Source organism: Cyphellophora attinorum (genome assembly GCF_001299255.1).
Source record: "Cyphellophora attinorum strain CBS 131958 chromosome Unknown Contig14, whole genome shotgun sequence".
Lineage (NCBI taxonomy): Eukaryota > Fungi > Ascomycota > Eurotiomycetes > Chaetothyriales > Cyphellophoraceae > Cyphellophora > Cyphellophora attinorum.
Genome location: NW_017253242.1, coordinates 200181 through 212919, shown reverse-complemented (window position 1 = coordinate 212919; position 12739 = coordinate 200181). Strand labels below are relative to the sequence as shown.

Below are 12739 nucleotides of genomic sequence, written 5' to 3'. Positions count from 1 at the left end.
CCATTTCGTCTAGCATATTGGACGACTCGTTGTGTCGAGTGGTCACTGCAAAAGTCCATGGTTCCGAATATTGATGTAGCAGGCTGCTACACGAGGTCGTGACTCGTGTTGCCCGAAATCCGAGCATTGCGTTATCGCCCGTTGTGGTAGGCGCCGCCAATTAGCGGGCAAGAACGAGTGGGAGAGACGTGACCCCTGTTGTAGTTCTCGGCAAGTCACAAACCCTACCAGACCAAACCGTCGGTACGATACCGCCAACCGGGAGCATCCCCAATTTCCACCTCAAACTTGAGGTTGAATGCCCTTTGTATGTACAGAATACTTTCCGACAATGAAGTGCGCGTGTTGGGAGAAGAAGTGCTATCGAAGGTTCCGGGACTTTGGGCGTGGTTCGCCTGCGACCTCGAAGCCTAAAACATTCAGCTGCGGGCACTAAGAAACCGCGTGTCCACCACGTCAGACTTTTGGTGGTATCGTATTCTTCGTCGAAGCATGCGGCATCTGCTGCCAACAACAAATTTCTTTAGCACGGAGATCTTCGCTGTGAGAGGTGACCGGCCGAGAAGGACACTGTCGAGGTCGTGCCTGCGTTGCTGGGTTGCACTCAAAAGTACAAGATCTGGGCCGCTGGAAAGAGATTGGCTAGGACCCCTGAAAGCGATGTCTTTTTCGAACCACTGGTTCCTTTCGATTCGTCAAAAGCCATGTGTTTGAAATCTATGTGCTACATTCGAACGTTAGACGATCGGCAAGGTGCGTGAAAAGTTGCTGTAAATGGTTTTCATGTTTATCAGAATTTATTTTGGCCCTCATTATTCCTTTCCGTGTGGCTGTGGTAGGGGCCAGTGCCACAGTACGCCACACTTAGCTCAGCAATCGTCCGGGTAGGAACTTTTAACGGGAGAAAACATTTGCCAGACCCTTGCTAGGCAGATTAGCTCGCACTTGCCCCACACGTAGTTGCCTTGAGTGCTGGGGGGCTATCTTCGAACCTTCCCTCTCTTCCTTCCAGCCTGCCATGACTCAACTATCCTAAGGTCCCAGGCTAACGGACACAGATCGTGACGGGTAACTTACGTCTCTCGCTAGCTGGCTGATTGCGTCAGTATTGGTCCTTTCTCCTCTGCCTGCTCCTTCTCGCTGGGACGTGTCTCGATTGAAAGAACTCCTCGAGAGTGATCCGCTCCCATGCAGGCTCCTCCGAAGGCAACAGAGCCCTCCTTGAGATGATGCTTCCGATGCCCAAATCACTCTGTGTCCCATCGACTGCGGCACGTTGGTATCAGCCTATCGTACCAATATCCAGTGACTTCTGCTCGCTGCGCCTATCTGCCGCCTTGTCTGTCCTCCTGTTCCAAGCCCACAAGTGGTCCGCTTTCTGTTACTTCAGTCTACAACTCGAGAAACTTATGGACAACTCAGTTCTGCACATCCACATAAGGAGTCATCACTCATGACATGGTCTCGGAAGTTTGAGGCTGTATCTTCTCGAAGTTTTGTTACAGCAGCTCTGGACAAGGGGCCCAAACCCAATCGTTCCCACGAGATGATCATCAGGTAGGCAAACAGCCAGGCTCCGCACTCTCATTCGTCATTCGAGGGTCCATCTGATATCCTCGAGCCTATTGCTGCCTTGCATAATTCTCAACGGCTTGTCCACTGGGTGCTTTCTGACCCGTGGCGGAGACGGTCTTCTGCTCGAATTGTCTTCCTTCTTCTTGTCTTCCAAACACAATTCAATGTTCTTTTACAAGTTCTGGTCCTTCTGCTCGCTCCTTATTATCATTGCTGCTCCACGGTGGGTACAGGTAGACAGTCTCGAAACAGTCAATCAACCATCAATGCCTGAGGCCGTTGAGTCATTTAGCAGGTATAAACAGGCAATGTTTTTGCTCATGAAGCCAGGAATCTACTTCTCTCTCAACCAGCAATACACGGTCACCTAGTGTACAAGTCTTACGAATCAGAGCTTCAGCCAATACACCATCACCCATAGAATCAAGGCATCAAGTGCCTTCAACCCCAGACATCAACACACCATGCTGTCACTATGTACGGAAACGATGTCGACGCCTATGGCAAGCCTCCCAAGGATGAACCCTGGCCGAAGCGGCCTGGCACAAACCGCCAGAATCTCGTGTCCTATGGCAAACAGACTCATGCAGGTCCACCCCCCTCGAAGCCATGGCCCAAGCGACCATAAGATCCTATTCCATATGGTGCCTGATGCCGCATGGAAGGGCCATACAAGCACAACAGCGCAGGCAAGGCATGAACTATGGTTCTAAGGCAGGGTGTGGACGGCGTCCTCATCAGAGCTCCATGAAGTTTCGGTCCTGGCAATCCTCAGAAAACCCACCAGCCCAACGAAAGACAACCTACCACGCATGGAGTAGTCAAGCAATTACAAGTCCATCGCGGTCGATACAAGGAAACATCTGCACATCATGGCGCAATCATCAGTACAGGAGGCCGCTCAGTCACAACCATTCGTTCCAGCATCAGCGACCATACATCTCTACTATCAGCAACCATACATCTCCAGCATCAGCAACCATAGACCATCAGCATACATTCATGACCTAAACACTTGTAACACCACATCACCATCATCCACTCATTCTCAGCCTCGACGTACTCGACGCCGACCTGGCCCCCAAAGAACTCCGCAGCCTCGCAAGAGGCGTTCATATTTCCTTTTTCAGCTGGGAGGATGCACCGTTACTACATCACTGTCACTTTCGATTAATCTACGGAGTTAGAAGGCATGCATCGGTATGGAGCGGACGGTCTTCTCAAGTATCATTCGTTTGCATGTAGCTACCACATCAATACTTCGTTGTACATCAAACTCCAGCATGTCCCTCTAGCGTGCCTCGCTTACCTCGCATGCTCGCTTACAGCACATCACACCGCACCCGGCACTGTCACCCATGAGCTCGATGCAAGGTACACTACCTCCCTAGTCAAACGCATTGATCAACCTAATCTCGCGTCCCGTCCTGTAAAGGCTCTTGTATGCGTGCCGAATATCTTCCCTTTTCGACCTTTCCAGCACCGGAAACCGTTCCATGTTGTCCTGCAAGCCGCCCATGACGGCTTCTGATCATACATGGCTATTGTTGTCTATGCTAACCTGTCGTACAATAACAGATGGGGTTCGGGGATCGCCTACTAAGCCCGAACTGCTACAGAAAGCGGTCAGCCAGCGTGCAGCCAGAAGTAGGTCGACTCCGTAGCTGGCGCCTTACAACGAGCTTAGCCTGCCAGCCTGTCGACTCAGGCACGGCTTATTCAGTGTTGAAGACACTGTCATGTTGGATTCGGTAGGTCCCGCGCCAAGTAGTACAGTTACTATGTACTGCACAGTTATGGAAGCAGTATTCAGCATGGCATCTGCCCGACGTTCCCCGGGCTTGGATTGGATATGTAGCATCGTTCACACACAGATTGCAGCATAGGGCTACCACTAGTGCATCACTGCAGTCGTAGCGGTGGAGACCCTCCGGGTACGCCTCCGCCGCGGAGTGAGCAGCACGAACAGCAACACCCCGAAGGCAGCTGACATGGCATAGCAGGCATACGCGACGAGGAGTTTCAGCGAGAATACAAGGGAGTCGCAACTGCGCGAGTCAAGGGCACGGCACAACATCGCCTCGACAAGTCGAAATGAATAATGACATAGCATTATGATGGGCCCATAGCCCGAGAATCTGTGGAGGAGGCGCAAATGTCGAGGCTGTTACGCCGAGCTGCGAGTCGAATGCGATGCCCTCATGGGATAACATCCGCGGCCGCCGTCCACCGGAATAAATTGAACGGTTTCGCTTTGATGATTGTCATTAGCTGATAAAAAAAAGTCGTTGAACTCGTCATACGGCGCGCCGTACTCTGTGGCGTGCTGTGTCGTGACATCGTAATGCAAGAGAGCCGTTGCTCTTGACACGGAGCATGATCGCTCTCTGCTATGGGATGGCGAAGTGTTCTCCATGCCCAATTGTTTCCCGTCCGTCTCTTAAAGACATTCATTCGCCACTGCCAAAGACAGTCTCGACGAACTTCCAGCATAGGCGGTGCACGTTGCCCTTGTCGAAGCGTTTGATATCGAGTGGACCGCGTTCGAAGTGGGTGGGCCGATCGGCATCTACAGAGGCACAGGAAGGATTAGCACAGTGTTCGACGGCGCTGAAAAACATTGAGAGTGGAGCGGCGCGCGGAAGAGAAGACGTACAGTATCGACGCGTGAACCCCTCCACGTGCTTCATGAGCTGGAAATTGGCTGAGTACGCTTCCTCAGCTTTGCGAGTCTCAACGGGTGGTGGCAACACATTCGACTGTCGAGGACGCTGCCGCTTCTTGGTCGCGAACTCGTGGAAATGAATGATGTACTTTCCAAGTTTCTCTTCGACTTCGTCGATGTGCAGTTGAGCATCGGGAAGGGACAAATTGATGCCCGGCTCCGTCTTTGATAGCTCGCTTAGCATCAGCAAGCGTGACTGAGTCTGGCCAATGATAATGAGGAGCATGAAAGCAAGCGAGAAGGCCAGGTCGCGTTGTGCGAGTGAGCCCCCGACAGTCTCATCTTTGGGCTTCGCTCGTGCCATGGTGAGCAGTGTCTCGTGGAGCTTTGCAAGTAGCTCGCTCGTAGTCTTCTTCAGGAACGGGAAGATAGATGCCTTGACGAACCTTTGTACAGTCTCTGGTGAGATATACTGCGTTGTGTCTGCTGGTCCAGGTCCATTCTCGAGGTGAGCAAGAAGATGGCTAATATGCTCGGGCTCTTTCACCAGAAATGGGTGGTCCAAGAGGTAGTTGAAGTAGAGTGCTGTATGCGCTTTGCGGATAGGGTCGAAGTAGGTGATAGCAGTAGCGTTATGATGAAACTCATGGATCTTCTCCGCCACCTCACCTACCCAATGGCAGCTCATATCCTCGAAGCATCTCCAGGGCCAATAGTAGCCTCCCTCATATTTTCTATCGAAGACGCTTTTTATTGAGTTGCCCAGTTGGTTGAACAGATTGTTGACGAAGCTGTCCTTGTTGAGCGAGAACGGTACGATGGGCGGATCCCAAGTAGGCTTGGTATCGATACTCCCGCTGTCGTTATTGATCTGAAAAGATTGTAGTATTCGCTTCTGCTCTAGCGGGCTGACTTCCCGTACTGGGATCTGCAGGGGCGGTCCGCCGACGCCCATGCTCAGACTGATTGTGAAATCGGGTCGATGCTGGAGATAGGTGAATCCCGCGTTATCAATGTACCTGTTCGTTTGCGCTAGATCATATCGATTTGCGATCGGTGTCGGGAAGAAGTAGTCGACTCTTTGATCGAGTCTGTCCCTGAGACAGCCCAGCTTCCACTTTCTACCTATCTTGTTGCCGCATCTCCCGCAAGGATTGCCATCGTCGCACTTCTCTTTCATACACGAGCATCGTAGGCAAGCTCCGACGTCGCGAACTTTGTTCGCGTTGCGGCGTCCTTCCTGAGTCAATGGCCCTACTCGCCTGGCTCGGCCGGAGCTCGAAGCAGGCGAGAGGGCCGAATTATGCGACGATGGACTACTGTCCGTATCCAGGTTCATGAGGTCATCTTGACGTAGTGAGTAAGGTGCCCATGGTCCGTACGATTGTGGGAGTCGTTGGAGGCGGGTAGGTGTGGGGCCGTTGGTGAATTCAACTGGGTGTACAAAACTGTCTGTTTCGGGGCTAGTCTGAATGCCTGCCAACGAGGACGAGGTACTTTCAGTTGGCGTCACTATTGATCGTGTCAGCGAATCTGTGCTCATGGGTTGGGAGCTCGACTAGTAGCAGCAATGGCGCCTAATTCAAGCTCGACAGCGTCCCCGATCGTGACCGCTGGGCAAATCCCTGGAGGCCGGACTTGGGCACCGTGACCAAGCAGGTGCTCCGTCGTCAGCATATTCGTAGGTGCCCACATTGCCACGATGACTCCATGCGCGTGTTTTGCAGTCACACAAGGATGGAACTCACATATGGACAGTGGTTGCGACGGGTCCGACCACGGCGAGAACGTTGCTGGCGAGTCGTCGAAGAGTTCTGGCGTGCGGTTCTGCTCAATATATCCGAATGCGGCAGCGTCGTCAGTGCACGGTGTATCTTCCGAGTACGGAAGTCGATAATGCTGGTTCTCGAGCGAAGTTGATAGAGTTGTGAGGTAAGGACTGGCATGCGGACTGATCTGCGTGGTGCTCTCCGGCGTCGGCGGACCGTTGGAGTTGGAATATGAAGTTCCAGGGGAGATGGTCTGGGACCTCAGAGCCTCCTGATGCGGCTCCTTCGAATCACTCCAGAGCCTCAACGGAGCCTCATTAGCTGTTGGAAAGACAGAAGTACCTCGATATGCTAAGGTGGTGTAAGGCGCGGGGCGCGGCGGTTGGTGGAAAGCTTTTCGTGAAGGATCCGCTGGTTTGCGAGCCATTCAGCAGCACCCGCCTTGCAAGCAGGGTTAGTCACAGCCACAAGGCAACAACGGGTATCAGATGGGCTTCAGTGGAGTCACTGGACAAGTTGACAATAAATTCAGAAGGCAGTGGCAACAGAAAAGACGGTCAGTCGTCAGACTGCGGTGAGTCGAGGGTATATGCGAAAGCCTGAGGCAGTCGCGGCCGGGTGGAAATAAGAGATCATGGACTGGTGGGCAGACGAGAGTGCGCAATCTGCGGTTCGGGGGAAAATGGAACATACTTCGGTGCAGAGCATCTCGAACATCTCCTAGTAGCAGCATGATCGCGAAAGCTCCTCGTAGATGCAGTGCTGGACCCATAAGGTCGACGTAGCGAATTGATGAAGGGATGGAAGTGGAAGGCATACTGTTCCTGGGCACGGGAAACGGTGATTCTCGCCACGCTTCGCCTGATCTTGCCCAGTGCATTCTGCACGACAAGCCCATAGTGGTGAATTGCGATTGCGCTAGCATTCTGTGCCTTGCTGACCGGTTAGGACGGCGGGCGATGATTCGTTCGGTCGAATCTGTGACATGGGGAATGGGGCGCCTCGTGCATGTTTGACCTCGTTGTCCACTCGCTGCAACGCTTTATCTGATGGTCGATTCGTCACGATCAAAGTGCTCGTCTCATGTCGAGGGTGTCATTTTTGTCGACGTGGAGGACTGTGACAGGACAGACGAGCTGACTGCCACATCTTGTGAGCAGAGATGCGGTAGGTGCGCAGTACTCTGCAGTCGCGCATGCGTGGGCAGCCGCGGCTCTCACAGCCTTGGCACTCGTGATCAGCATCGAGATCCTCAGCTGATTCACGAGATCGAATGACATAAATTAGAAAAGAACGAAGTAAAGAAGAACTCGTCTGCATGCACAGCGAGGCCGGAGAAGAGGAGAACTGCGAGGCACGATGTTGTATTTTATAAGATAGGTGCATTGGCTTGACCGGTGTTGGCTCGGGGTGTGCCGTCAATTTGCACTGCACGACATGGCAGCTGGTTGGGTCTAGCGCTTCAGAAGGATCACTCCTTCTGGTAGTCTAATGGCGGCCTGCCCATTCAATTGCTTCGCTCAGACCGGTTTGACGGCAACGACACCTCCGATGCTGCGATCACGGTCTTAGCCTTTCGCTGGAGGGTATGGCAATCGTGGACATTGTCGCAAATGGGATGTTGCATGCTGCCCGAGTGAGTAATGCCATAATAGTTCCCTTCCTGGCCGACCACATTTTTAGTGACCTTGTGACAGATCATGATCACTAGTTCGTGCTTGATTCACCAGCCGCGTAGGTTGCCTCAATCAGAGCAAAGGATATCGTCGATGGCTTAGCCGTTAATTCTGTACACATACTTTTTGTCCATGATCACTAGCCTTCTGATCTGATCAGAGACTCCATAGGCATCGTAGCAGCGTCACGCTGCCGGGGTATCCATATGCTCATTCCATCCTCTGTCTAGAATCATAACGCCATATCGCCATCCCACCGTAGGTTCCGATGTCGCTAAAAATGCCTCGACGTCCAATGACATGTCCTTGCTGGATCAGCCCGCTCAAATGGTGTACTTAGACTTCGCACGGGTGCTGCCAGCATGTGCGGCATCTGTGTGGCCAGAGAATTCGAGCTGCTCGCTAGCTGGAAGCTGGAGCACTTCCTTGAACTTGGTGCCAATCTTGACGAGTGTCTCTTTGGCAGCAGCCTTGCCAGTTGTGCGCGTCCAAAGGCCAATGCGGAAGAAGCCCTTGCGAACGTTCACGACGACTCCCATGATCTCGTTGTCACCCTCATCCTCCAAAGTCTCGCCGATTGCTGCGAGCTGAGCATGTAGCCAGAGCTCATCGATATTGACCAACTTCTTGTCTTTGAAGGAGTATGACCACTTGCCACCATGCTTATTCTGCGGGTCTTCCCATTCTGGTCGTACACCTTTCTTGAAGAGATGGTAGTCGGATTTGACTGCAAGATCGGAGACGGCTGTGATGTTGTTCTTGGATATGTTAGTGATGCTATTGAACAGTCGTTATAGTACCTACGTAGACACCCCAAAATTCTTCGACTGAGTCGAATTGGACCACTTCCTTCAGCAGATCGTTCCAGTTGTCGCCTTTGGACGAGGGAGGCTTTGTGAACTGGAGCTAATCAGCAAATGTTGGAGACAAAGTCTTAACAACATACCCAGAGTGACCAGCTGTTGAGTAGAGGATGCTTGACGTTGAAGTTATTGACATCGTGGAAGACTGTCTTGATCTCATCGCCGGTGGATGGCACGGTGTTCTCGTCATTGACGGTGGGACCAGCGGGTGTGGCGACGGCAACAGCGACTTCGGCCATGATGGTCTATGATGCTAGAATACGAATTTCGTGTGAAGGTACTGAGTGATTGTGTGTAGAGAGGCGGATGCGGAAAATGTAATGGAGGAGAAGAGAGGCGTGGTCGAATGCGACAAATGGAGTTTCAATCGACTCTTTGAGAAGGCGCAGTCGTCTTTACAGGCTGACTGGCTATAGTAAGGTAAGAGCGATCCGAGGCGCTCCTGTCAATAGATATTTCGAGGGCAATCGTGCAGTAGGAAGTAGGCGATCGTGGTAGAGATAAAGACAATGAACGGCTTCATTCGAAGAAGACTCGAGGACCGCGAAACTTCACCAGCAAAAGTTGTGGTTCCAAAACAGTTTAGCGTGCTTTTCTTCCCTACTTTATGCATGAGACACTGCTGCCGTTCTTGTCCTCAATCCTGCAAACGCCATTGTCACCATTTCGGAGTCTTTGAGAACATGTGTCGCAGAAGATGTAGCCATAAGAAGGTCGTGTACAGTTCACGTTGACAACGCTGGGTCACATAAATGACCTATATTTCACTGCGAGTTCAGATAGCTCAAGTAACAATTCCAGCCCAAGCTGACAATGTTCACAACCAGAACCCGATGCTCCAAAGGCACAATGCTGAAGTTGGCGGCCTGTACGGCTGGCCATATCGTCCAATTGGCTTTCAAGCCAGGGATGTAGCTCTTCTGGAGCTTCTCTTGCGGGCTCTTGCCTTCCAAGACGGCCATGGTCGACAGGAAGACAAACATGTTGGTGCTCGCAAATATGCATTGGTCGGCCAGAACACGAGCGACTATAGTCTGTGTCTTGTTCTCGAAATTGATCCTCCGTTGCAGAATGCCGTACCATTTGGTTGCTGCCGGCCCGAAAACGACTATCGTTGTCAAGAGAAGGAAAACCAGACGCTGATATCAGTACTCACGACCACCATAGCCTGCCATGCGAGCCGTTCGGGTCAAGTCCTGATTCTTGAAGCCCTTCTTCTCTACCGCTTGCTGTGCCAATGTGTCGCCTGCTCCGAACAAGACCTTCCGTTCATCAGCCTGAGTCCTCTAGGTCCCGATTCCGTCGCTCAGACTTACTGCACTCATGACAGCCTGCGTCAGCAAGGGCTGCGCCTTGAGCTTGGCCTGATACCTGTGTCTTTCATTAATGTCTATAATCCTCGCTCAGGGGCAGTTACGCACCATCGGAGAACCATAATGGCTCAATAGGGACAGGGATGCAAACAGAGTACGCTTTGTCACCGGTACATGGTAGGCGGAGTCTGTAGCCGTCACAGGAGGCAGCACAACTCCTTCGTTATCAGGGTGGATTTCGAAATCTCGTCGGCGACGTCACAGGCAATTCAGCAAAATGGGAGGACGGGGTAGAGCGGGAGAGTTTCCGTTCCAGTCGGTGAGATGCGGCTTACCCAACTTGCCCTAGTGCAGCTAGGCCTTGGCAGCGGCTTCGCCAAGACTTCGAATTGCCCGCACCTGCACTTCTAAAATTGTACCGACTGCGACAACATTGAACTACGACAGCGAACGCGAATCCTCCTACCATCCTTCCGAAACCGAATAGTCATAACAATCGCACAGTATGGCTGACGCTGCTCCCCGCCGTGGAGGTTTCGGTGACCGTGGCCGTGGTGATCGTGGTCGAGGCGACCGAAGAGGACGAGGCCGTGGCCGACGAGGCGGCAACAAGTCAGAGGAGAAGGAATGGCAGCCTGTCACAAAGCTCGGTCGTCTCGTCAAGGCCGGCAAGATCCAGTCAATGGAGCAGATCTACCTGCACTCTCTTCCCATCAAGGAATACCAGATCGTTGATTGGTTTCTGCCAAAGCTCAAGGACGAGGTTATGAAGGTACACGCGACGTTCCTGGCGATACAAGAAGAGTGCTAACACAATGTAGATCAAGCCTGTCCAGAAGCAGACCCGAGCCGGTCAGCGTACCCGATTCAAGGCCATCGTCGTCATCGGCGACAGCGAAGGTCACGTCGGTCTCGGCATCAAAACTTCCAAAGAAGTCGCAACCGCCATCCGCGCCGCGATCATCATCGCCAAGCTCTCCGTCCTTCCCATCCGACGTGGTTACTGGGGTACCAACTCGGTGAGCCTCACTCTCTGCCAACCAAGGAGTCCGGCAAGTGCGGTTCCGTCACAGTCCGTCTCATTCCCGCCCCGCGGGGTACCGGTATCGTCGCCTCGCCTGCCGTCAAGCGTCTCTTGCAGCTTGCTGGTGTGCAAGATGCCTACTCATCTTCGGCTGGCTCAACCAAGACCCTCGAGAACACCCTCAAGGCCACATTCGTTGCCGTCGGTAACTCATATGGCTTCCTCACACCCAATCTGTGGAAGGACAACAAGCTGGTCCGAAGTCCTCTTGAGGAGTATGGAGATGTTCTGCGGGAAGGCAAGCGTTACTAGATGTGTGTAGCGAGACACAATCAGCAGATCTATGGAGTCATGATGGACATTTCACGTTCAGGAGTCCAACAGTCGAGAGGATGCGGTCGATAAGCGTAGCTTAAACAGATCTGCACAGTTCTGTCTACTGGCTCGAACACTAACGAGCAATCAAAGAATTCAAACATTCATTCTTGCTCTATGAAATGGCTCTGTGCATGTTCGGTGTTGTCGGTGTCGTGTGCGAGGTCGTGGCGCATGTCAAACTCTCAGATATGCAGAGAGCGAAATTGTACACACATATCGGATGCCACCAGCGTGCTTTCGATCCTGCTGCTAGAATCCTATGCGCTCTCAATCAACCTGCCGTTGAAGTGTAAGCACCTTCAGCACCGTTGGTGACCATCCGGCACAAGGCTCAGCACTCTCTTGTACATCCATACCATGCATTCAATCCGTCTACGACGCTCCTGACTACTCTAACAGCTCAGTCATCATGCAGCGCGGCTTCCTCCAATCCCTTCAACGCATGTTCCAACTCCCTCACCCTCTGACCCACCCGCCTCTGTACCTCCTGTGCCGTCTCCGGCGTAGCCTCTTTCAGTGACCCCTCATAGGTGCTTTGCAACTCCTCGAATGCTTCCCGCGCCGCAGCCCGGTCGTCCGCCGCATACACGGTTTTCTTCTCTGTTTCTTCGGCTGCGATCTCGAACTCGTCGCGGGCAGTGCCGTAGAGATCTGTGAGGGTTTCTACGAGGGCATCTGCGGTAGGCGGCGCGGCGAAGCGCTGAGAAGTAGTCGAGAAGGTACGGATGCTGTTGGTGTTTCTTGTGGTTGAAGAAAATGTGCGCAAAGTCGTGGTGCCTTTGCGAAGGTTGAGGGTCAGGGTGAGCAGGGAGTAGGTCGGGCGAGTTCTGGGTGTAAGGGCGAGCTCGGATGGAGTCGATGAAATGACGGAGTTTTGGCGGAGGGGTTTGGATTGGTGGTAGTGTGCTAGGAGGGCACAGGTAGGGATCGATGGTTGAAGGGAGGTGCTGCTGCTGGTACTGGGCCGCTTGAGGGCGCGCCGGGTCTGGCGAGCGAGGAGGGTTGCTATCCGTTGTGGCATTTCGTGGGCTCTGTCAGAGTGGTATGATTCAGCGATTCGCTCGTAGGAGATAGCTACGCGAAGTCAATGCTGTGCCTCTCAGAATTTCCGAAAGGAGTGATCGGAATGGCATCCAGAAGTTCTCTGGAATGACGTCGTCGGAGGACTTCCGCGACTTTACTTTGATTTACTAACAAACACATCTGCAATGCCCATAGTACACGCAGCACCCGCCATCGTAAGATGTGATCGTAGACGTAGCAAAACACTAAATTGTCGTCATGTATACACATGAGTCTATCTTCACACCGTCGCCGTCTTGAGTTCGGTGGGATTTCGCAGGGATCTCTGAGGCGGATGCGTCAGATCGTCCTTCAGATTTATATTCGGGTCTACCCATACACCCAGGACCTAGTCGAGGGAAGAGGATTGATCTGCGCACAACGATAACCAACGCGAATCAGCTGGATGGTCGA

At 52.7% G+C, this 12739-nt stretch overlaps 5 protein-coding genes across 5 annotated transcripts; 1 reads left to right on the top strand and 4 right to left on the bottom strand.

The window, feature by feature from the left end:
- Window positions 1-4025: 4025 nt before the first annotated feature.
- AB675_3318 (uncharacterized protein) lies at window positions 4026-6436 on the bottom strand (the record flags this gene model as incomplete). The annotated part of the gene is made up of 2 exons (XM_018143358.1): window positions 4026-5752; window positions 5989-6436. 2 exons carry the CDS (start codon window positions 6434-6436, stop codon window positions 4026-4028), a joined length of 2175 nt encoding a protein of 724 aa, XP_017999764.1.
- A 1572-nt stretch (window positions 6437-8008) lies between these two features.
- AB675_3317 (Eukaryotic translation initiation factor 4E-1) lies at window positions 8009-8787 on the bottom strand (the record flags this gene model as incomplete). Its single annotated transcript, XM_018143357.1, has 3 exons — window positions 8009-8443; window positions 8490-8585; window positions 8632-8787. The coding sequence occupies 3 exons, from the start codon at window positions 8785-8787 to the stop codon at window positions 8009-8011; spliced, it is 687 nt and encodes a 228-aa protein (XP_017999681.1).
- Window positions 8788-9312: 525 nt separating this feature from the next.
- AB675_3316 (Protein sym1) lies at window positions 9313-9983 on the bottom strand (the record flags this gene model as incomplete). The annotated part of the gene is made up of 4 exons (XM_018143356.1): window positions 9313-9656; window positions 9705-9810; window positions 9865-9919; window positions 9970-9983. 4 exons carry the CDS (start codon window positions 9981-9983, stop codon window positions 9313-9315), a joined length of 519 nt encoding a protein of 172 aa, XP_017999636.1.
- A 383-nt stretch (window positions 9984-10366) lies between these two features.
- AB675_3315 (40S ribosomal protein S2) lies at window positions 10367-11197 on the top strand (the record flags this gene model as incomplete). The annotated part of the gene is made up of 3 exons (XM_018143355.1): window positions 10367-10633; window positions 10683-10880; window positions 10907-11197. 3 exons carry the CDS (start codon window positions 10367-10369, stop codon window positions 11195-11197), a joined length of 756 nt encoding a protein of 251 aa, XP_017999595.1.
- A 466-nt stretch (window positions 11198-11663) lies between these two features.
- Window positions 11664-12284, bottom strand: AB675_3314 (uncharacterized protein; the record flags this gene model as incomplete). Its single annotated transcript, XM_018143354.1, has 1 exon — window positions 11664-12284. One exon carries the CDS (start codon window positions 12282-12284, stop codon window positions 11664-11666), a length of 621 nt encoding a protein of 206 aa, XP_017999551.1.
- Window positions 12285-12739: the final 455 nt, after the last annotated feature.